We start from the raw sequence: 23,545 nt of genomic DNA on the forward strand, positions 1-23,545 counted from the left end.
TGCTTTTTTTATTCCGTTTGGGGATGATGTGTTTTAAAGTTGTATTTCTTAATTTAGGCAATTCCAATTGCATTTTCTTTCATGTGAACTAAAAACTAACTGCCGTTACCTAGTGGTTATAGAGCCACAATGAGAGCTACCACCAGATGTCGCTATTTGTTTATTGGAGATTCCTGCAGGAAAGTGAGGTTCCGACAAACAAAAGGACTCCATCGCTTTGTGGCCTCCCCCGACCACCCGCACTCTCCCAACCACTGTGACGTCAGACCTTCGCTCAATGTGACGAAACTATATTACACGGGCGGGAAATACCCTGGATGTCTCCCCCAAACAATAAGGACGATGTCGTTGAACAAAGTTCCGATGACTCAACTCGCTACTTCAGCAGCGATGACGTGGCCGCGAAACTTAAAGATCCTCAAAATCCAGGGAGGAAACTTCTCGATAATCGGCAGTCACGTGTTCCGTTTCGCTCGACTGACCATAATCTGGATCCACAAATGCAAGGTTCCGCTTCAAAGAATTCCCGCAAACCTAAACGTCACCACGCTAAAGCTATCCTATTGTGACGTGAACGCTGACGTCAGGTTCGACCAAATGACGTCACTGTGCACCCTTGACCTGTTGGCCAACAATTTGAATCGTGTACCCCCCAACTTGCCCCCCCAGCTTAAAAACTTGAGACTAAACTACAACAAAATCCAGCTCGCCAGCGACATCCAGTGGGAAAGGCTTACAAACCTCTCGCATCTGGGGATTTCCCACAACGAGCTGCGAGGAATCCCCATGGACTTCCCCCCTTCCCTACTGAGTCTAGAGTTGAATTACAATAAAGTGGAGTACATTGACCCCTTGACCTTTGTGCGCCTTGTAAAACTCGACAGACTCTCCATTACACACAACAGGTGGGTGAAGGGGCTTTCCCTCAACAAGTGGGTGAAGGGACTTTTCCATAGCAGGTGGGTAAAGTGGCTTTCCCTTAACAGGTGGGCGAAGGGGCTTTCCCACATAGGAAAATGATAATTTCACTAAAATAAGTTTACAAACTAACACTTTGACATGAGATACTATGAAAGTATGACACTTTTCGATAGCGATATTTTGGGAAAAAGTATCGCGATCCGATACCAAATTACGTCATAGCGTGACAAATAAAAAATCTTGGCTAAACTTGGCAATGATGACCTCCTGGTATTGAACAAGTAGCGATACGATCACAAAATATCGGCTTTCAATTTTTACCCGATATAAAAAAATTAATAAATTGTGCAGATTGCTTAACCTGCCGTCTGGTGTTTCCCCCACTGTGCGAACGGTGAGTGTGAACAACAATCGTATTGAGACTATACGATCAGCGTCGGAATACGATTACTGCGCCAATTGTAACTCGTTCAATGTTGATGCGAATCCTTGGGTGTGCAACAAACAGTTTCTCAAGTTCCTGGTCTGGCTCACCGAACATAAACTTCTTTCACAAACTCAACTACTAAAGGAAAGGTGCAAGATGCTACAAGGAGGTAAGCTGTTTGGACGCCATTTCGGGGCAATCGATTGTACTAAAAGCCCTCGATGCGCTGTTGTACAATATGTTTAATGATGTAGTTAAGTCGACATTTTTGATCTATTGACTAAAGAAAAATATAATAAAAACGCCATTTTGGGGCATTGTTTACCAAAAAAAGTAAAATTAAATTTCTTGCAAAATTAAAGCGCAATTAGGTAAAAAATATCGATTCTAATATTACAAGCCGGATATGCGCTCTTATACAATAGGGTTAAGGAGTAATGTAGTTTGGTCGATATCTCGAAATGTTATAAAACTAAAATTTCACTCTAATATTTTAGAGGTTTTAATTAAATAAAGCAAAGCACTTAAAAATATCCTTTATGCTGTTTTTTATTCTATGAACAAAATTGTATTTAAATTTTAGTTAATTTATTTACCTTTAAAATGTCGCCAGGTTTCAGTTTAGGAGATGTTTCCAAGCTGTACGCCTACCAGCGAAATCTCAGCCAATCAGAGCCGACCTGCGTGTTCAACGTCACAGACCTTTATTGCGTCAACAATGGCATGGAGGCTTTCCCGCCGAGCCCGCCGGTGTCAGTAAAGCGTTACGAAGTTTCATTCAACCGTAACATCACGTGGGTCCCGGATGACGCGTTCGTCAATCAAAATCAAATGTTACTGTGAGTCTGTTTAAATGTTGTAAATAACGATACTCCGTTTTCAATTGCGATACCGATATTTTGAGCAAAATGTATCGCGATCCGATCCGATATCAAATGACGTCATCACTATGCTCAAACAAGCAGAACAGATGCAATTAAAAGTTGAAATACATCTTTTACCTGTTTATTAGACAAAAAATATCTTTAGTAATAAGATGTCAAATTACTTCCAGCTGTAAAAAGTATATTCTACCAAGATTGAATCACTACTCAGTAGCATTCATCCCTAGTTATACATCAGATAAAGGGTATATTTTATTTTGGTAAATATTTTTTAAATTTCATTAGTGAGACCAACTGCTTGCGGGCGAACAATTTTATTTGGCTGATTAAAATCAAATGTTGTAGTAAATTTTGATTAAAGCATCTTCAAATGTGGTTCATTAAAAAAAAATTAATTCTTTAAAAAAAAACAGAATGCAAAAAAACACCAATTTTTTATTATTTAATATTTTTCGCGAAAGTTTACCCAGAGATATTAAAAGGCATATAATTTTTATGACTTTAAACATTTAAACGAAAATAAATTAGGCACTTTAATGGAAAATTAACGGTATTCTCTGGTTTTGTGAATAGTATCTAACCTACAAACTCCCACTTATTACTAAAATCGTTTATCCTGACAATGAATTGCAAAGCCAAAAAGATCGAATAAATCGACATCATCTTGAATAATACTTTAAATACGAGCTTTTATCATCTTCAATTAATGTGAATGCAAATCTTGTATCCATACAAACAAACAACACCTGAGTGTATTTAATTCTCAGTTCAAGCAATTCCACTTTTATTTGACCAACAAATTCCTTCCAGACTTTTCCTCGACCACAATTCGATCGCCGACTTTCCCCGGGAATTACCCGCGTCGCTCGAAGTTCTTTCATTACGTCACAATCGAATAAAGGAGATATCGGCGTCGGTACAACCAACTTTAAACCGATTGGTCAACCTAAGAAAGCTATTCCTTACCGATAATGACATCACAATGATCTACAATTATCAACTGTTGCCGATGACGTCACTAAAGTGGGTCGGTCTCCAAGGCAACCCGCTGGTTAGTAAATCTAGCTGTTGTGTCAGAAATATATGGTTTGAAAAGGGTTTTGATTACTTCATTATATTCTTAGAAATAAGTTCGATGCAGATTGACAATTTAACGCTTCGCCTTTATTGTTTCTCAACCTTTTTTTGCGGCGACCTAAAAATGTTAAGCGTTAGAGAAGTTCCAAGCTTAGGTGTCTAATTATGGTCACTGATTATTAAGAGAACAACTCATAAATTATTAGCATAAATGAGTTCGAATTTAATAATTACAAGCCATATCTTCGTATAGCTTCTGCAATTTTTCCTAATGTTCGAAGCAATCTCGCTCAGAACCAATCTTAATAAATCTAACCACATAAACTACTGCGGTCGTCGGCCAAAAAAATTAAATTGAACGGCCACACAATTTTGAATCGCGACCAAATCGTTAAAAATAAAAAAGGTTTATAAATTTATTACACAAATACAGAACGACAATTATTGAAAACATCTCACAAATCAATAGAACTTAGCAGGGTTTTATTTCTAACATTTACACAACCCCTGTTATATATAATATTTATATGGATCTACAGCCGTGCCATATTTGGTTAAATCGTGACGAATTGTTTACTTACCACAATGAAGTTTCTGTTGGAGTTATTTTATTTCAGCGTTGCGATTGTTCGATCCAGTCCCTGGTGATTTATTTCCATGATGTGTTGAGAACACGAAGAGGTAATATTCTCGATGAATTCCACGAGGTGCCGAGATGTGCCACGCCCACAATTGCAAGGAAACGCCCCATCACTCAACTCACCGGGCTTTTCGAGTCAGTAGTACTACTACTACGTCATAACTACCTTTACGTCATAGCACTATTACTACGTAAAACACCATTTTTATGCCACAATACCATTGCTTCGTCACAGCAACGTTATTTACGTCGCATTTAAATATTACTAGATCACCATTGCCTTACTACGTCATCACAAAATACTACGCAATAATTTCCTTACTAGGTGACAGTAGTATAATCACGACGTCACAGTACCTTACTACGTCACAACACATTAGCTTCACAGCAGTATTACTTAGTATTTATAGATGGTGTCTTAATTGAACCTGACAAGATTGGTTGTAGGTTTTGCAGCAGCTGTATTTATTGTATAAATAAGTAGCATTAATATCACGTATGTATGCAGCTACCACTACCAATGTATTCCCGAAAAGTGCGAATGGAACAGAAGTTTGGCTTTTCTGGATTGCTCACTGCACACTCAAATGGTAAGAGGTTAAGAAAAATACAGCAACTACATAAAAACATAAAATATATTTTTTACAATGATCAGAATAATAACAACAATATTAACAAACTGATTACAAGACAGACACAGGATCAAATGGTGTGAAACTATAAAAAAAAACACTTTAATTTATTTTGTAAATATTTTGATAATCTATTTATCTGAAAGTAAGTTGTTATTTTGTTTTTACTTTGATTTTTCAGACAACCAAGACGCGAACACCGGACTATGACATCACGAAGCCGCCATACATTCCTCGCAGCTCGTACTGGAGGTCACTAACCTTACTTAACCTCAACTTAACCATTGACGTCATCGACCTACGTAACCTCAGTCGACTGACGTCACTAGATTTGACGGGTGAGAGATTTAATGTAACAGTTTGAAGTTTTGCCCATAAAACAAACAATCCAAACTTTTTCGTGTGACATTATCAACTAGGTAACCGCTTGACGTCACTTCCGCTTAAACTTCCTCCAACGCTTCGCGACTTACGCGTTTCCAGAAACAGCATGACGTCATTGATTACGTCACGCAACATGACGTGGTTTCTTCCCGCGCTTGAGAACCTGGATATTCGTTGGAATAATTTCAAGTGAGAAAATGTTTCTTTTTTAATGCTTTTAAGAAAATAAGAGTTTTGTCTGAAAACAAAATATTGTTATTTTAAATAAGACTCAAAACTCATCTTAGAGAAATATTTTATTTTTGCTCCAAAAATTATAATTATGATAAAATTAGTTAACTAGTCAGTAATCAAACCAACATTTAGTTCAGGGTGGTCCAAACCCAGGCCCGTGGGCCACATGTGGACACCATTGTGCGTGGCCCGCGAAGCACTGTTGAATTATTGCAATGCGTACCATTGAGGGTTTATTCGAAGAAAGCAAGAGCAAGAGCAAGAGCAAGAGCAAGATTTAACTAAACTCTGTACTCTAAGTCTAATCCTAACTAACTCTAACTCTAACCTAAAAATGTGCGCATATTTTTTAAAGACAGTTCTTTTGAAGGCAGTTTAAAATGTGCGCACATTTCTTGCACATTTTGGCGTGCACATTTTTGAATTGTGCAAAAAATGTTCGCATTCCCGTCTCGCTTCGCGCGCACCATTTTCCCGAGTCTCATAATATTCCATTTCGTTTGCGCACAACTTGGACGATAGAAGCAAGTTTCTTGAGCTTATATTTCTTTCAAAGTTATTTTGTGACGTCATTTTTTTTTTTTTGCGCCCCGGCCAAACGGAAATCATTGATCCGCTCCTGGCACACATGTAGCCTACTTTGTGTGGCCCGCAAAGAATATGCAATAAATATTGTGGCCCGCGATGAAGTCAACCTTGGACCACTCTGATTTAGTTAGTCACAAAAAACATCTTCACGTAATTGATGATGTTGCAGAACGTTTACGATTGATGATGTCACATTTTTCACGCGGATCAACCACGTATCGCTGGTGGGAAACCCCCTCGAGTGCAACTGCCAGTTGCGGAGTTTCATTGTTTGGTTGAACTCGAACAATCGCACGGAGAACAACAAAAACCTAAAGGTGACGTCATTGTAGGGAAATCCCATCATTTTGTTTTATGACGACAAAGTGTATTTGCTTTATTACGTCGCAGTGTATTCACGTTTTGTTTTTATTAGAACGTGACTTGTTCCGGGTCGTCAGGGTCTTCTCTCGTTTTGTTTAAAATGGAAGAGGCTGAATACTGCCCCCCAGCGGATATGAGAAGGCTTGTGGTTGCGGCAGTTTGTGGAACTTTAGTTCTGTTTCTCGTTGTGGTAATTGTCAGCTGGAGAGTCAGGAAGGTGAGATTCAAACTGGTTTTATGTTTCTTCAACTTAATGGCAATTGCTTCCAATTGTTTGAAAAGGTAAAAGGTGAACTCCAAGTTCTTTCGGTTTTAGCAATAAAAATACCTTAAACTTGTTGCCGATAAATATTTTAAGCTTTTATGTGTCGTATGTTGTATTAACAAAACGCAGCACCTGAAATAAATTCTATAGTGGCGCACCTCTATTCACGTCATAATACCTACCATTGTCTTCCAGCGCGCGATCGCGTCACGTGACGAGTTGGTGCTCCAGGATTTACTTTGGCGCCAAAATCAAGAAGACGAAAGAATAAAGAAGCTGGGAAAGCCCCCGGATCGATACCAGTACCACGCTTTTGTGTCCTACTGCAAATCTGATGACGTATTCGCCTTTCAGCTAATCGGGGTATGACGTCATTATCTTACTGCAAAGCTAATGACGTATTCGCCATTCAGTTAATCGGGGTATGACGTCGTTATCTCACTGCAAAGCTGATGGCAATGACGTCACAAAAGAAGTTAAATTGGTCATTTTTTTACTAGCTTATTTTAAGTTTATTTCAATTAAACTTCACCAAAGTTAGCAATTTAATATCGCTCTCCAGTTGAAAAAATAATATTATATTAGGAACTGGAGGAGAACCACGGGAGGGCGCTGTGCTTTCACGAGCGCGATTTCCAGGTCGGAGTAAATATCGCCGATAATATCGTCGAAAAAATATCGGCGTCGCGTCACGTCATCTTCATCGTGTCACGTGCCTTCGCGCGATCTGATTGGTGCAAATACGAGGTGTCGGTGGCCTTGGCAAGGTCAAACACCACGAGGGACAAGGGCGTCATCATTCCTGTTGTCATAGAGGTGAGACAATTGTTGTGTATTGTGACTTAACAAGAGATGTGTTACAAATGGGAAATTTGAAGCTTAGTCAATAAAGGTAAACTATTTTCAAAACATGTTTTTTAATTTTGGATAAAGTTAAGAACAACATGTTGCCTTTAAAATAACGTAAAAACACAAATAATGTTTTTTTTTATATTTTCACTAAAATCAAGACAAATAGTTAAATATAATTCTTTTGCAACCCTTGCAAAATAAACAAAGGCTATTGGATGTTAGGAAATATAAATCACAGAAATGTGAGAAAGTTCTGCGGCAAAAAACGCAAGCAGATCGCTGCCGAGCCGTTTGGGATAAATTCATGTTTCAGATGATTTCGTTTTTTAATTTTTAGTTGCATACTCTGTCACATTATACAAAAACCTCATGTGCTCAAGTTTCACGCTACTTAATTCCAGGATATTTCATACGACCCGGACGTGATTGAAAATCTCGCGACTTTATTCTCAATAAATCCCGGGATAGCGGTGCCGCTGGGTGGCGACAAAGCTTGGAAAAAGTTCTGGCAGATGCTAGCGAGCGCCACTAGCGGCAATATCAATTAGCGCGAGTTTCATGTCGGGTTCCTTTCCGTGTTTTTTATTCATTTTAAACATTTTGTTTAAATTGTGCCAAAATATAATTTGCTATTGAAACAAGTTGTGCATTTTTTTTTAATTTGACTATTGTCGTTTAACAACACTTTCATTACGTCATAATTTTTTTAGAGGGAATTATTTTAATTGATGATTAATGTGAATCATCTAAATTCCGGCAGTTTAAATACGAGTGCAGAAAATGCACCGAAAAATAATGCAATTTGCATTTTCCAAAAGTTAGCACGCAGTCACTAAATGCCAGCCAAGCGCGTAATTCCTCCTTTTTGCAATGTGCATCTTTTGGATTATTACTAATAGTTTGACCAATCAAGATTCATTTACTTTATTTAGCTTAATAGTGAAAACTTTTTTCCTCTGCTGTTTTTTTAGAAATGTCAGTCAAGTCATATAGAATTGTGCGCAAATCACATCAAAGTTTGATTTAGATGATTGGTTACAACAAGCTTAAATACGTTAATTTTTCATGTTTATACACTCACTGTTTTAACCAAATGCAAAAACTAATGTGAATTTACGGAGAAAAAGAATTGAAATCTTTGGTAGAAAAAAGCAGGTAGACTTCGTACATTATCATGGTTATTGTAGGTGTAATTATTTTTTTACCAGTCACAAATAAACTGGTAAATACTATTTAACTGGGCAAACGCCTCAGCAAATCCTGTAAACTTATCAAGTAAAAGAAACAAGCATAAAAAACATTTTTATTTGAAAATAATACAAACCCCAAAATAAATATCCAAATTTAAGGTATGTATTAGATTGAATAAGCTAAAAAATTATATTGGATCTATACCAAACTGGCTATAGCTATAAAAAATGGGTTAATAAAAAGTATTGTTTTGAAACATCTTTAAATATCAGTAACAATTGAGTTTTCGGTCACCTGTGGATCGCGAACTTTAGTAGTTCTATCGGCAGACGCAAGAAAACATATCCAGGTTACTACATCGGCCATTAACCCATATTTTAAACGAAACGAAATACGAACCAGACCTAGTAAAAAATCAATACCAAACACGAGGTAACCGCGAAAATTACTAATCTGAAATAATATTATAAAATTAGACTTAAACAACCACGATTCAGCAGGTTTTCAAATTTAGATATTCCGACTTTATATATATTTTCCCAGGACAGATGAAACGGAACTTTTTTTAGATTGATATATGGTCGAAATGACACAATGTTAATACTTGTTTCTATTTTAACCCAGACAAAGTAAAAAAAGGGATACTCTCAGGTAAATTAAAATTGTAAAACTAGAGGGACGCGGTGAAACTTTAAATCTCTGCAACGAAACAAATAATGTTGCGACCACTATATCCACCGATATTAGACGCGTTTAAATGAAACCTGAATGGCAAACATGAGTGCCAAACCAGCCGACGCGGCTCCACCAACGACACCGAATATCTGAGGATAGGACTTGGCGATGACGACTATCGTGGCAACACAGACGTTTACGCCACCAGATATGGCGTCAAACCGAACAACAACCCATTGCACCGAGTTCATGTGAGCGGTGAAAGGAACGGAGTGCTTGTCGATATGTTTTGAAAATCTAAAAATTTTACAATTTTTTTAAAAATAGATAAAAAGGTAGTTTTTAAAATTTAGGTTTTTAGGGACACTAGACTCCGTTGTGTTACAATTCGCATGAGCCTACAAATTGTCACACAAATACCTAAGTGATATGCGCTTAATGATCAATTACCAATCCATACCGTTTGATCCCGGTAAATTAATTTACGCAATTTTGTTCATTGATAATTAAATGTGAGGTGTCTTAATTACTTTAGAATAAGATTTTTGAAATAAAACAGAATATTAATTTTATAACATCCAAAACTTCACAACGGATTTACGTTTGTAGAAATTCTTCCTCTTTTTGATATGCATGAATTGATTGTAATCCATGGGTGGTTGCCGCGATGTGAGATAGCAAAGGTGACCTGCGAAGTTAAATATTGGTAAGGTTTAATGTTGAATAATTAAACTTAAAACAACGCTTAGATAAAATAATAGAATCGAGTAAATAGCATATAGCAACATCTCGTAAAAACTAGATAAACAAGCGATGAAAGCGCATCACAAAATAAACTTTTTTTTTAATTTGAGTATTTACCAACAGTATATACTAAAATGGCGTACTAATTGGTTTAAAGAAAAATAAAGCTACAGTATTGATACATTTCAAGGTGTTCCATTCAACAAAAAAATATTATAAAAAGTAATCAGGAAATTCAGCATCCAGTCATATAAACTGGTTCTGAAGTCGATTTAAATTAAATAACAAAGGTAGAACGGGTATTGGGTAATTTTTGAATATTCATGAAATCAAAAACAAGATTTTGTTCTACCTGAGAACGTTGGCAAATCTCTTGAACTCCCGGACTCCGCTTTTGTATGAGGCGAAAAGGAAGTAGAAGAAAATAATGAAGAAGACACAAGCAATGAGAAAGGGGGGTAATATCAAGCTGATGGTGGTGAGCGACATTATCGTGAGGCAAAACTGAGAAAATGACAAGACGAATATGCTTGGTAAAAAAAAACATTTAACCTAGCAGAGATTTAAATAGCATGTCGAGTACAAAAGGTTTGACTATTTAGAGCATTGGTTCTTAACCTTTTTTCAGCCGCGCCCCCCCCTCCCCTTTTATTTAGTCGAATTGGCTAAACTGCAACCGAACAGGCGTTTCGCATTGGGCACACAACAAATTGCGCGAGCTCGACACATTGATTTTATCGAGCTGATTTTGACAAACGTGTTGCGAGGGCATTTACTCCACAGTTGCAAGAGTTATGATGTCGAGCGCAAAAAATGTCAAGCGCAAATATTAAACATTGCGTTATCGTGTTTCAAAAGATGTAACGACACACAATACAACGGCAATATTGCAAAAACAATATAGTTTCGCGCAAAAAAAGTTCGACTCCCCCTGATGCTATAGCCTGTTATCATATATAAAATATGGATGAAAAATAGTCCGAAAGGCTTTTATCGTTTATCTATATCAGGCGCGGGCAACATACGGCGGCCCGCAGACAGTTTCTGGTTTTACATAATAATGTGGCCCGCGGCAACAGTCTGCCGCAATCCCCCACTACTTGCTTACTAAGTCAAATAACAGTGATTCTTAGTTATTCTTCAGTTATTAATTTTTGGGTAAAATTAGAGGGCTTCAGCCGTAAAATCGAAATAAGAACAACATCAACCTTGGAGTAGGGCAAAAATAGGACTAATACCTAATAGTCTTATTACAAGACCTAAATGACCAGAATCAGGTGGTCTACAACACTAACCAACCCTAACCCATTTTCTAACCCCGCCCATTGCCCACCTAACCCGGAACAGGGCCAAAAAACAGGTGCCAAAACAGCCGCGCCCTGACGGCGCCCTTCAAACTAGGCCGAAAATTTGACACCAAAACGGCCAATGCCGGGCCCTAATCTTCTCATACGCTCTTCCTACGGTTATTCAGACGAAGTTTTTATTGTGTCGTGACTCGTGGGTATATTACTGCGTAGGCCTATTTGGCTTTATTATGTCGTTGGTGTTAATACTATGGTACTATTGATTTTTCTGCTTAGATATTCTTACTTTTTGGGTCTTTGTTGTGTGTTCCCAAATTAGATTTAGAATTTCGCCTACATCAATATTTTCGGATTTTGCCATGAAACGTAAAGTTGACAAAGAGTGTCGCAAACTTAACACGGATTTCAATCAATTCGACAAGAAAGCAGTATGTTTGCTGTGCAATGAAAGTGTTAACGTGTTTGTGGACAAAACATGCAGGCTATGGCAATACGATTAATGTATCGATTCTGAAATCCGGCCCGCCGACTAAAGAAGTTGCCCACCCCTGATCTATAAGTTAATCTAATAGGGCGGTGATACCGTGGATTTTCTAAAAGGGAATTAGAAGATTTGCGCGCAGCGCGAAATTTTTTGCAGTTTAAATGTTAAAGTTGGCAAAAACCAGAGTTTGTATGTAGGAATTATGCCTAAGCCAAACAAAACCATGAAAATCACTGCAAAAAGTTAAAATATTGAAGTCGAGCTCGCGCCCCCCTTAGAATTCCTTGGCGCCCCCTAGGGGGGAGTCTGCTAAAAAAAAAAAAATTCGGTTTAAATATCATGTCGAATACATTGATCAAACCTACATTAAATGTTGCGCCACATATCAGTGTTCAATAAATGGCCCTCTTAAGTGCGGGAAATGGTGCAAAACCCATTTAAGAACACCCTTCATGGGGTCACCATGTCACGTTTAAATATCATCTCGAGTACATTAATGAAACTGGGTGAAAAGAAACTTTAGATCCTACTGTAACAGGAATGGTAAGTCTTAAGTTAAGGTTTTGGTGCAAAATACATTTAAGACCGGGTCAAATGTAGCTCATGTACCTTCTCATAAATGCCGATAGAGGGCGCTATGTTTATTTTTGTATTAATTCAGATTTCCCCATAAACTGGAATGTTGTTGTTTTTTTGCCGTTCTTTTGATGAAAAAATGTGTTAAGAACGATTACACATATACATAACTTTATTGTCATGGTAAAGAAAGAGGAATGAAATGCCAATTAAGGAGAATCTGAACAAATACAAAAAGAAGAAATCTGTCTGATCAACATGCCATGATATAACATAATTTTATTTGAACATTATATATTCGTTTGACTGGTAACCTGTTTAAAATGTTAATTTTGAATATTAATAGCAATATTATTCATTTTATCTCTTTATACATTAATTTGTTCGTCAATATAGCATTCAACGTCGCTTAGTCCTTTCAATAAAGAGCGCATAGCGCGAACGAAAGTTGATCCCGAATTAACCACCCCGAATGACATTTAAAAAAAATTCGTACGTACCGCAGTGCGTAACGAAAGCCGTTTTGTGAATGTCCTCCTTAGCAACGGGCAGTTTCGTAAGATCCAGTTTAGTAAGTATTTGCTGGACAGTCTTTGGAAAGCCTCTTCAGCTGTTAGCATCGGTTCCGGATCGAACAGGGATATATTGTTCAACTTTCTATAGCCGATACATATCCGATTACGACCATATTTTTTCTTCACGACAACCACAGGCGATGCGTATGCTGAGCGGGATCGTCGTATTATTCCCAGTTGTAACATCTCGTCGATCTCGCGCTTTAATTCGTTCCTCATGTGGTAAGGAACGGTATCCGGTTTCGACCGCACCGGACAATCATCCTTGAGCTGAATACGATGTTCGAGAAAACCAACATTCCCCGGTTAATCGCTAAAAATGTCCACATAAGTATTTGCAACCGCTAACGCCTCCCCCCTCTGTTTCGCCATCAACTCTTCGCCAAACTGGATAGACTATAATGACGTCATCATGGTTGTGTTATCTTCACTCACAGCCGTACAACCCTGGTGGACCAGTGATATATATCTTGGTTGCCGGTGGTAGGCATTCTAGAGACATACTTTTTAAAAATGTTTGAATGGAAACACGATTTTTTCCATTAACATTCAGAACATAATCACACTGTCCTCGTTTCTCCACAACTGTGTGGGCCCAATGGGCCATTCCACTGGACAAGCAACTTGTTCAGCAGCAGTAGAGCTTTATCGCCTACTTCCATCCGTCGTGGTTTGGCCTTTTTGTTATAATACCTCTTGTATCTCTCTCTTGAGCTCTTCTTTGGCCAGTGATAGAGTCGTCTCAATCTTTTTTCCTAGCTCAATAACATACTGGTAGCTTGACCTCCCTTTCGTATCCGTGTCTGGGTTAGCACATTTCCTTTAGAACGGTCATTGAACCGCGAACCGTCCTCCCGTAAAGTAGTTAAATGGGTGAAAATCCCGGTGATTCTTGAGGAACTTCGCGATATACAAACAACAAAGCACCTATAAATCTGTTTAATTTTTTGGCTGGTCACAACACAGCCTTTTGAGCATTTTCTTTAGAGTCCCGTTAAATTTTTCTACAACCCGATAAACACATAGGCTGATAGGGACCTGTCGTTAGATGCTTAATCATTAGAAGACGGTTCACTTCTTGCATACATTTCGAAACAAATTGAGTCCCTAAGTCGCTCAACACTTCGTCAGGAATTCTCAATCGACTATACATATCAACCAGTGCCTCTGCCACGGTTTCAGCCGTTTTTTATTCCTCAACGCTTTCGCCTCCGGGTATCGCGTCGCGTAATCCACCAACGTAAATATGTATCTGTGTCCCTATTCACTGGGAGGATGCATAGAGTCAATGAGATCCACAGCAACTCGCCGGATGCAGAGAGACCATCATCACACTGCCTTTTTTCCGCCGTCCTCTGACAAATGTAGCACGATCGACAAAATCGCTTTTCAAAAGAAGTTCCTCCAGATACTATCGAATGTTTTGTAATACCCATATGCCTGTTAATAATGGAATCATGGGCAACATTAATAACACTTTCTTTTAGATTATATTCGCACAACAAGTTGTTTCATCCATTCTCCTCTGCTGTGTTTCGGGTATTGAAATATTCGTATAGGCAGTCCGTCTTCTTCTACAAATTTGGTTGCTTGTTCCCTCTTAACCACTACGTCCGCTGCCTCCTTTAGTTTAACAATTGACGTGTGTTCTCTCTGTGCCCTTTCGAATTCGGTCTTGTCCGTCACAGGCCATTCATCAAATTTTGGCACCACTAGCGGTTTCATAATTTGGTCATCTCGAACAAATTTTCTATCAACCAGAATGCCTGTTCAACCGGGTCTCTTGATACAGTCACCGTTTTATCGCAAACTAAACCTTTCGACAGAGGCAAGTTATACCTGTGATCCGCCTGTGTAACATTCCTCGGTGCGCATGTGGTCGAGTTTAAAATTCTTGTCGGCCTCGGCGGCATTGCGCTCGAATTGCAATCCTTGGCTAGATGCCCTATCTTATCGCATATAAAGCACCTTCTCGTAGGTCTGTTGTCAGTATTATACCTTTGACAATTTTCACACTGACACACGTCGTGGGCCAACTCACGGTTGTGTGCCGCCTGGAACTGCTCAGCAACACTGGGTATAACTATAGAGACTCCAAGGACTTCGGTGGCTGTTCCTTTCGGTAAGTCGACAACTCTTTAGGACACGACTTTAGAAATTGCTTTTTGACGAATAGCTCACTCACATCGACCCAGTTGAAAGTTGCGCCCGATAGCTTTACCCACTTTTGCATGTAATTCTGAGACGCACCGCAAACTGGGAAGGACTCTCTCACCCTTTTCGGGTTTTGAACTGCGAAACTTACTACGGTTACTTCTTCGTTTAAATCGTAACAGTTCACTAAAACTTGCTTGAGCTGATCGTAGTCCACAGCGTCAGCGTATGGAATTCTTTAGTATACAACCGATGCTCGATCATGCAGAAGGGCGCTTAGCGTCGCCCACACTAACGCTTAGCTTCGTCCACACTAACTCATCCCACCAGCAGGTTACAGCAAAGCGATCAAAGCGTAGCAGATAGCTACCCAACTCGTCCTGTTATTCCCTGTCTCGCGCCTCGAGTTTCCTTTGCTTTTCTTTCATGAACTTCGCGAAATCGGCTCCAGTCAAGCACAGTTGCTTGCCAACTTCAGCAATCGTTTACATCTCGTTTTTTTGCTTCACCACCTTATAAAACTAGGTCAACAGCCAACACAGTTCAGTAGAATAGATCCCGGACGAGCCCCCAATTGTAACGAACTTTTAGTTCAGATATCCTAAAGTTACTTTTCTGTGATGACAAACCTAAAACTGGTACAGTAAAAACTGCGGATGTTTTCCTCTGCTTAGTTTATGTAGAATCCTACGCCACGCCTTGCCACAAATTTACGTCAAAACAACAGGTTACTGCAGATCAGCTGGTCGCACCATAAGATGTCACAATAGGAATATCACGTCACAATGGTCAATGACAGATGGCAGAGTAACGCAAAGTTTGGGATTGTAAAGTAGTTTTACAGGTATAACGCAGTTTGTGACAATTACTATGCGGTTATTGATAACTTCAGATAAACTTATGTATTATATGTATACTACTAGATAGTGATCGGAATGTACATGATATTTATCTGACTGTTTTTTGTGTTTGATTCCTTGAAACATTTTTTTATTACGCTGAAACAACGTAATAGAAAGACGGACGAGGATAAAAAATAGCACCTATCAAAAGCGACAGGTTGGGCTAACGGCCAGCCCACTTAACTTTATGAATTGCGAGATTTTCTGAATTTAAAGCAATGATATACTCAGAATGTTTTACAGACTTGATCATAAAAACAAACATGGAAAGCGTCGGTAATGTATTTGCATACTTAGAACGGTATATAACGAAGCACGCACATAATAATAAGCAATTCAACAAATCATTGTCAACACCAGTTCCAAACAGGAGAGTTACAGGGTCGTGCAAGAAAATTAAAAATTTTGAAGAAATCCAAGATGTTATTTCTTCCCAAGAGCTTTCAACATGAAGACAATAATAAAATATGTGCGAAATAGTTTCAGGGGCATTTCGACAGAAAACACATTGGCCGGAGTCAGTTTTCCCAAAGGAGTGTAATGCTTCGTTTGTTGCTATCGCACGTAGGTTAAGTTTGATTTGAAAAGAGCGTAGCTTGGTTTCAATTGTTGAATTATAGACATTACAATACAGTTTTTGCCAAGGAGCCCAAAGGCTCTTTACAATAAAATAAAGCAGTATGCATCGGTTCCCCCGGTAAAGCAACAAAAAAATTGGGAGCGGGACTTATGCCTTTCTCCACATAAGTTTGATTTGAAAAGAGACCAAGGAGTTGGCAAAAACTGTATTGTAATGTCTATAATTCAACAATTGAAACCAAGCTACGCTCTTTTCAAATCAAACTTATGTGGAGAAAGGCATAAGTCCCGCTCCCAATTTTTTTGTTGCTTTACCGGGGGAACCGATGCATACTGCTTTATTTTATTGCAAAGAGCCTTGGGAGTGTCACATATTTGAAACAGTTCCTAAACATACTTTAGTTTTCGAAATGTCGTCAGTATGGTCCCATTCGGGTGGTAAGGCAGCAATCGTTTCAATGAAGGATTTGAAGTCTTCGTTATTCGGTTTATAGTCGTATTTTATTGCCAATTGGTCATACTTAAGGTATTCTCCCTCCGAATCGAGTAAGTCTGAGTGTCCGTGTATTCCCGCATCGATGAGAGGCTTCAAGTAAAATGTTTGGCTTTTAAATTTAACGTTCCTTGACACCCACAGTGACCTGCTGCGCATTTTAGTTGAATGGACAATTTGGATTATGGCTCTGAGGTAAAATATTATTTTTCGTATTGTTCGCAGGGGGACAATTTTTTCGCTTTGTTTTGAGTTTATTCCCAGGTTGCCTCGAACCCAGCACTCTAGCTGCATTATAGATAACTTATTTTGTTCTAAAAGTTTCCAAGGGGCTGTGTAGTTAACATCCAAAAATTTAGCTGCCCATTTAAGGTTTTGCCAGACATTCTATACATAGTAAAAACAGTGTTGGTGATAGGGGATCACCCTGTCTGACCCCTCGTTCTATTATAATCTCTTCTGATAAAAAAGTGTGCAAAGTTGGACGAGAGTAGCAACATTTTATCCAGTTTATTAATTTATTCCCAAACGCGTTTAGCGCAGAATAAATAAAATCCCAACTTACTGTATCAAACGCTTTGTAAACGTCCAAGCTAAGTACCGCTCCTGGAATTTCATAAAAACCGCAGTAGTCCATGATGTCAAAAAGGATACGGAGATTATCGCCTATGTACCTCCCCTTCATAAAACCATTTTGGCCTTGATTAATCAAGAGTTCAATATATGTTTTAATTCTGCTGTTAATAACTTTGGACATTATTTTATAATCAGCGTTTAATAACGAAATAGGACGGTAATTGGTTGTAAATAAGGGATCGTTCTGTGGTTTCGGTATTAAGGTCACGACACCTTGTGCCTGACTCTGGCTAAATTGACCGATATTCTCAGTGTAGACCCAAGCTTCGCAAAGCAGATATTTTATATCTGGCCAAAACGTTTGGTAAAATTCAACTGGCAGTGTCCGTCGAGACCCGGTGACTTATTTTTTGGCATTGTGTTAATTGCAGACTTAATTTCGGCCGTTGAGATAGGCTTTTCGGTCTTTTTTAGCTGGGAAGTATTTAATTTCGGAAGGTTCAGGTTTGACAGGTTCAGGTCGATTTGTGATTAGACGCATTTCGTATTGCGTCTTTTGTATAGGTCTACAAAAAAGCGTGATAAATCTGTTAATATTGCTTTTTGGTCTGTATAGACGTGGTCACCCATTTTAAGAGGTTGATCGATTTTTTAACCGCATGACGTTTTTCTAAATTAAGAAAATATTTTGTGTTTTTTTTTCACCCTTTTCGGCCCAACGCGCTCTGCTTTAATTATCGCCCCTTTTGTTTGGTTTTCTACTATAGTTGATCCAATCTACATTTATATTGTTTTAATTTAACTGCAAGCCTCGGGTCAGCAGGGCTGTTGGCACGACTTATTTCGTGTTCGAGCGCTTCAATATTTCTCTCCAGTTCATTCTGGCGAGCAGTGTTTTCTATTTTCAATCTAGCACTAAATTCAATCGAAACGCCGCGAAGGACAGCTTTAAGGGCATCCCATCTAACGTGGGGATTGACGTGATTTGCCGTTTGGTTATTATGTAATTGTTAATAGTTTTTTTTTAATTAGGTCAGTATATTGTTTGGTATTTAACAAGCGCGTGTTGAACTTCCAGTATCCCTTACCGTGTTCATTTGGAGGTAGCTTTAAAGTCAACGTTACGATTTTATGGTCAGCATGATACCTGTGACAATGTTGGTGTCTATAATGTTGGTCAATAGTGATTTTGAGGTTAGAAAAAAATCTATACGAGACGCTGCCATTGGTTTTGTTTGAATTCTCGAGTACTTTCTTTTTACCCCATGCACATGGCGGAAAGCATCATACAATTCGAGTGAATTCATGTAAGCCTGCACAGTGGCCTGTGATCTTTTGTTTGTATGCGGGGGTCCATAACTTTTATCCAAACTCGCATTAAGAATGATATTAAAATCACCTCCTACAACCATGTCGCCGTCAGTAGCTTTGATAAGGTCTGCAAAAAAGTTGTCAAAAAAGGCTGGTTTATCATTTTTTGGCCCGTAAATATCCCGCAACTACAGTTGATTAATTTATATTTACATGAGCTATTGGACTATTTCATGATTATTCATGATTGGTTTACCCGTATGTTCAATGCTAGAAGGGCCCAGTGAAAACCATGTGGACAGTGCATTTTCGTTGTCGGAGTTGTTTTCTGGAATTTCAATGTTGCTTGGGGTATCCTGCTTGTTTGTTTTATTTCTCCCCGCTTCTCTTTCATTGCTTGGCAACTTCTTATCAGTAGTAGCTGGTTGCGTAGTCTGGAGCGGTTGCGCAGTCTGTTTTCATTTTCCACTCTTCCGCCATTGTTTGTTTGTAGTTCTGGAAAATCATTTTTCCTTTCCCAATTCGCTTGCTTGTGTCCAGCGTCACCACAATACTTGCAAGTAAATTGTTGTCCATAATAAGTTACGTAAAATTCAAAGCTATTAACTCTTATGTAGCTTTGAATTGGGTTTTCCGACAAATCTGTCTTGTTCATAGTGGCTTTACGCATTCCCGAGAGCAATCCAACCTTGTCTTTTTTGTGTATCATTTTTTTAACTTCTCCATAATGTTGACTCAATGTTTCTGCGATTATGTCATTTTGAAACGGTATTGGAACCCAGCCAATTCCCACGTTGATAAGGTCACTCTCATAAAGTTTTTAATGTAGGATACCAGCCAGCTTACTTTGTAATTCTAAGACGTTTTGTCGACTTGTGCAGGTCACATCCACCTGTGTTCCTTTCATTTCTGCAATTCCAAGTACTTTACTGATAGGAAAATCAGCCTTTTTCAATAACTGCTCGTCTCGTTTAAGCATTCTTTCAGATTTAAAACTTAGACAGTTTGGCCTTTTCAGCGCACTCCCTGCGCTTTTTACTGCCGCTTGCGCATAGCTCGTACTAGCCTTCTCCATTTAGATGTGCACTCCCCGAGTGTCTATAGTGGAAAATCTTGTGTTTGATTCCTATATTTAACGCTATCAAAAATAAACATAGCGCCCTCCATCGGCATTTATGAGAAGGTACATGTGCTACATTTGACCCGGTCTTAAATGTATTCTGCACCAAAACCTCAACTTAAGACTTACCATTCCTGTTACAGTAGAATATAAAGTTTATTTTCACCCAGTTTCATTAATGTACTCTAAATGATATTTAAACGTTACATGGTGACCCCATATAGGTTGGTCTTAAATGGTTTTTTGCACCATTTCCCGCACTTAAGATCGGCCATTTATTGACCACTGATATGTGGCGCAACATTTAATGTAGGTTTGATCGATGTACTCGACATGATATTTAAACCGAAATTTTGTTTTTTTTTCAACAGCCCCCCTTTCTAAACGCACCAAATTCATAACTTCAGACCGGCCTTTTGGGGGTCCATGTTAATTGATGTGGCATATAATATTTTAAATTGGCTCAGCTTGGAAAGACTCACGTGCGAAATGTGGTATTGTGAGCCTGTAAAACTATATTTTTTTCAAACTTTAACTCTATGTAAACGCAAATTTTTCGCGCTTCGCGCGTATATTCTTTTTTTATATAAGGTTTTATATTATAGCCCGAACATGCGCCACTGTTTTCGTAGTGGTTTCACATACATGGCCTTTAAGTAGCTCTGAAAAGAGTACTTTGGGCCGCAACAAAAAGTTTTCCGGCCACTGCACTAACAGTTAGACGACGAGACATGCAAGTGGCCCGTGGTCCAATCCGAATACACATATTTGGCCCGGCAGTACAAAAGGTTGCACGCCCCTGCTCTAAACAGTCAAACGTTTTTTACTCGACATGCTATTTAAATCTCTGCTAGCTCCCGGACTATTATTTTTACATCAAAATTTCGTTGCATTTAGATTTTTTTCGTTGCATTTAATGTATATTTGGAATTATAAAGCAAACATATGTACAGCACAGTCTGCAACACGACAAGTATTTCACTCTAAAGTTTGAGTACTAAAAGTTTAAGTACAAAAAAGTCTAATGAATGAAAATCGGGACATAACTCTGTAAGCATATACTTACCGCTTGCAAAATCGAATTTAAAGTAGTTAATAGTCTTGTATCCAGCTCGTCTATATCACGTGAAAACCTAGAGTAAGGAAATGTTAGTGTTACGACTTTACTAGTAATTCTAGAAAATTACCTAGGCCTCCTGTAAAGTCGCTGTGAGTTCTTATTTTCTGGCATTAAATAACCTACCAAAGAGAACTTATATTAAAGACCACAACAAGAAAACCCAATGTACAGATGTATTGGTTGCAAGAGTAGAATATTACCACACCACAAACAATAATGACACTTAGACACACACAATTACTTACAAAAAACCGACAGACAGAGCATAATGACACTTAATGTTTTACCCGATAATTTCACAAGGCTACACCCAGACGTCTATTGAGCTGTAGGGGTCATCCGCTCGTAATATACGCTAAAACAAAACTCCTTTTCACGGGAACCGACGCGCTCCCGGAAACCCCAGGCCCGCCTTACAGGGCGGCCGTTTCGTGGAAAGATAACATTGGGCGGACCTTTTCGTGAGAAGTTAAACCGCGCCGGAAAACAAGCGATAAATGATCGTGAGATTTGCAGAAATGTTTGGAGACAGGAAAAAACATGTCTAGAGTCCAATTAACGGCGAACACCAGAGCGCACAAAAATATTACATTAATATACAATTATACATGTCTCGAAATGCGAAAACCTAATTCCTAGCGCTACATTTAGGAACAAAGGCGCTAAATTAATAATGAATGTTAGAATTTACAGTCGGCGTAATTAGCAACCGGTGATAATTTTGTAGTGCTAATTAAGCACGTAACAGTTAGTAACTCGTTTCTTAAAACAGTTTAGTTTATTAAGCCCTTGCCTAATTTCGAAAGAGAAATCCATAGTATTTAAAATATTAAATGTAAGCCAAACACCTTAACAAACAGCGGTAGACTATAGGCGATTTGCTGATCTTTGTTATACAATGATTTATTGCTAGACAACCTTTTACTGATTTGTTCAGTTTTTCCATTGCAAGTTTTGTTTAGGCTCGATACCCCTTTTAAATGTAGAATGGTACAACTCCTATAGCTATAATAAAAACAAACAGTGTCTCGAAAGTGAGCCGTATTCTTTTGGAGATATTTTTTTAATACTAATTCTTAACGAGTCAATCACGCTTCACACCTGTTGAGGAGTTGTCCGATCGGTGTTTGATCGAATAATGACATCGGACTCCGCATTCGTCAGAAGCCTCTGGTGGAGAAGTGATGAGGCGCGCAACACAGCGCGTGGAAAGGTGGCTGTGCGGAAGAGCAGCAGAACAGGTGATGCGAGCAGAAGGCAGCCATAAACAAGCTGGAATGCAAATTTGTGTCGAGTAAACTTATTTAGTCATATTATCTATAATTAAAATTATATATTTTTTATTGCATGTTAAAAGTTTACTAGAATATATAGCTTGTCGTTTTGAAATAAGCACTTTTACGTAAATTGATATTTGCAAAACGAGGCATTAAAAAGATGAAACAAAACTAACGTTTAGAATTGCTTTAATTCTTAGTAAGCGCACCATTTGGTGAGATTATGCCAATCACGTCCACAGATGGAAATCAAAAAGTTATAGATACCTGGTAAAATGCTCGCTGTGGGTTGGTGACTATGTTTGGATCTCTCGTACAATCCGTCTCATTCAGTTGTGCAGCGGTTTTATTGAGGCAGTTTAACTAAATTAATGAAAACAAATTCGAAGAAGTTTTGTGTACAACAAGACGGTATAGCTTATTTGTGCTAGACCTGGAAAAGGAACAATCGAATAACTGAGGTCCAGATTCGTCACAGCTTTATTTTAGCTTCCTGGTTTTTCCAAAATACTGTATTGTTATCATTTTTCGTTTACGTCACATGCTTTCATAAAGAATATATACCACTTTACCGCAACACAAAAACAGCACATTTAACCGGCACCACTTACCATCCCTCCTTGATTAATCCAGATTGTAATCCAATATGAAGTTGCATTTGTGGCAAAAATATGCAGCAACGCAGAGAAGAACAACGCAAATAATACGAGGTAACTGCAATAACAATTGCTAAAGAAGTTTCGTTCACAAATATGCTTCCAATTCTTTATATTTAGTCGTCAAAATACACAGTATTTAGTTTGTAGCCTTCATGTTATAATATAATTTATTGCCTAATCGATTGAATGTACTCAAACAAAGTATTGGTTAGTAGTTCTTTTTTGTGTTAAGTTGAGCTGTTCGATAAAACATAGTTACAAGAATCATCTTACCCTCCCATCGCTTTGATGTAGACCTTATAAGTTTTCCAACCGACCGAACCGAACATATGCGCTTCTTTTATCATTAGCGACGTTTGCGGTTTTTTTTCGTTGTTGAATAATGTCTTGTCCTGGTCGACTGTTAAGTTTATCATTACATTACTAAAATATTCCAATAGCTTAGTTTTCAAATCAAGTAGATATTAGATATTTTTAATGTCATGCGGCTCCTTGTCAAAAATAATTACCCACCTCTGTTTTAACACTTTCTAAT

General features: G+C 38.3%; 2 protein-coding genes and 1 pseudogene across 5 annotated transcripts; 1 reads left to right on the top strand and 2 right to left on the bottom strand.

Annotated features, from left to right (window-relative positions):
- The first annotated feature begins 129 nt into the window (after window positions 1-129).
- LOC146141650 (uncharacterized) lies at window positions 130-7,815 on the top strand. Its single transcript, XM_083390445.1, has 13 exons — window positions 130-959; window positions 1,273-1,517; window positions 1,962-2,187; window positions 3,043-3,283; window positions 3,927-4,084; window positions 4,458-4,539; window positions 4,763-4,919; window positions 5,001-5,154; window positions 5,957-6,104; window positions 6,203-6,367; window positions 6,611-6,778; window positions 7,001-7,231; window positions 7,669-7,815. The coding sequence occupies exons 1-13, from the start codon at window positions 130-132 to the stop codon at window positions 7,813-7,815; spliced, it is 2,952 nt and encodes a 983-aa protein (XP_083246571.1).
- An 808-nt stretch (window positions 7,816-8,623) lies between these two features.
- LOC146141651 (ATP-binding cassette sub-family C member 5-like) lies at window positions 8,624-23,544 on the bottom strand. 4 transcript variants are annotated; one of them, XM_083390389.1, is made up of 6 exons: window positions 22,619-22,834; window positions 22,176-22,346; window positions 21,021-21,087; window positions 10,230-10,381; window positions 9,735-9,821; window positions 8,624-9,430 (listed from the first exon to the last, which is right to left on the bottom strand). In XM_083390389.1, the coding sequence occupies exons 2-6, from the start codon at window positions 22,229-22,231 to the stop codon at window positions 9,202-9,204; spliced, it is 591 nt and encodes a 196-aa protein (XP_083246515.1). In that variant the 5' UTR covers window positions 22,232-22,346; window positions 22,619-22,834; the 3' UTR covers window positions 8,624-9,201. The 4 variants fall into 4 exon arrangements, 2 of the variants coding, with proteins under 2 accessions (XP_083246515.1, XP_083246516.1); XR_014498746.1 differs by lacking the exons at window positions 8,624-9,430; window positions 9,735-9,821 and adding exons at window positions 22,963-23,065; window positions 23,284-23,544 and having other exon boundaries at window positions 10,300-10,381; window positions 22,619-22,714; XR_014498745.1 differs by lacking the exons at window positions 8,624-9,430; window positions 9,735-9,821 and adding exons at window positions 22,963-23,080; window positions 23,284-23,544 and having other exon boundaries at window positions 10,300-10,381; window positions 22,619-22,714.
- Window positions 19,076-19,909, bottom strand: LOC146141652 (uncharacterized; annotated as a pseudogene).
- Window position 23,545: the final 1 nt, after the last annotated feature.

This window comes from Ascidiella aspersa, chromosome 5, assembly GCF_963924565.1.
Source record: "Ascidiella aspersa chromosome 5, kaAscAspe10.2, whole genome shotgun sequence".
NCBI classification, from domain to species: domain Eukaryota; kingdom Metazoa; phylum Chordata; class Ascidiacea; order Phlebobranchia; family Ascidiidae; genus Ascidiella; species Ascidiella aspersa.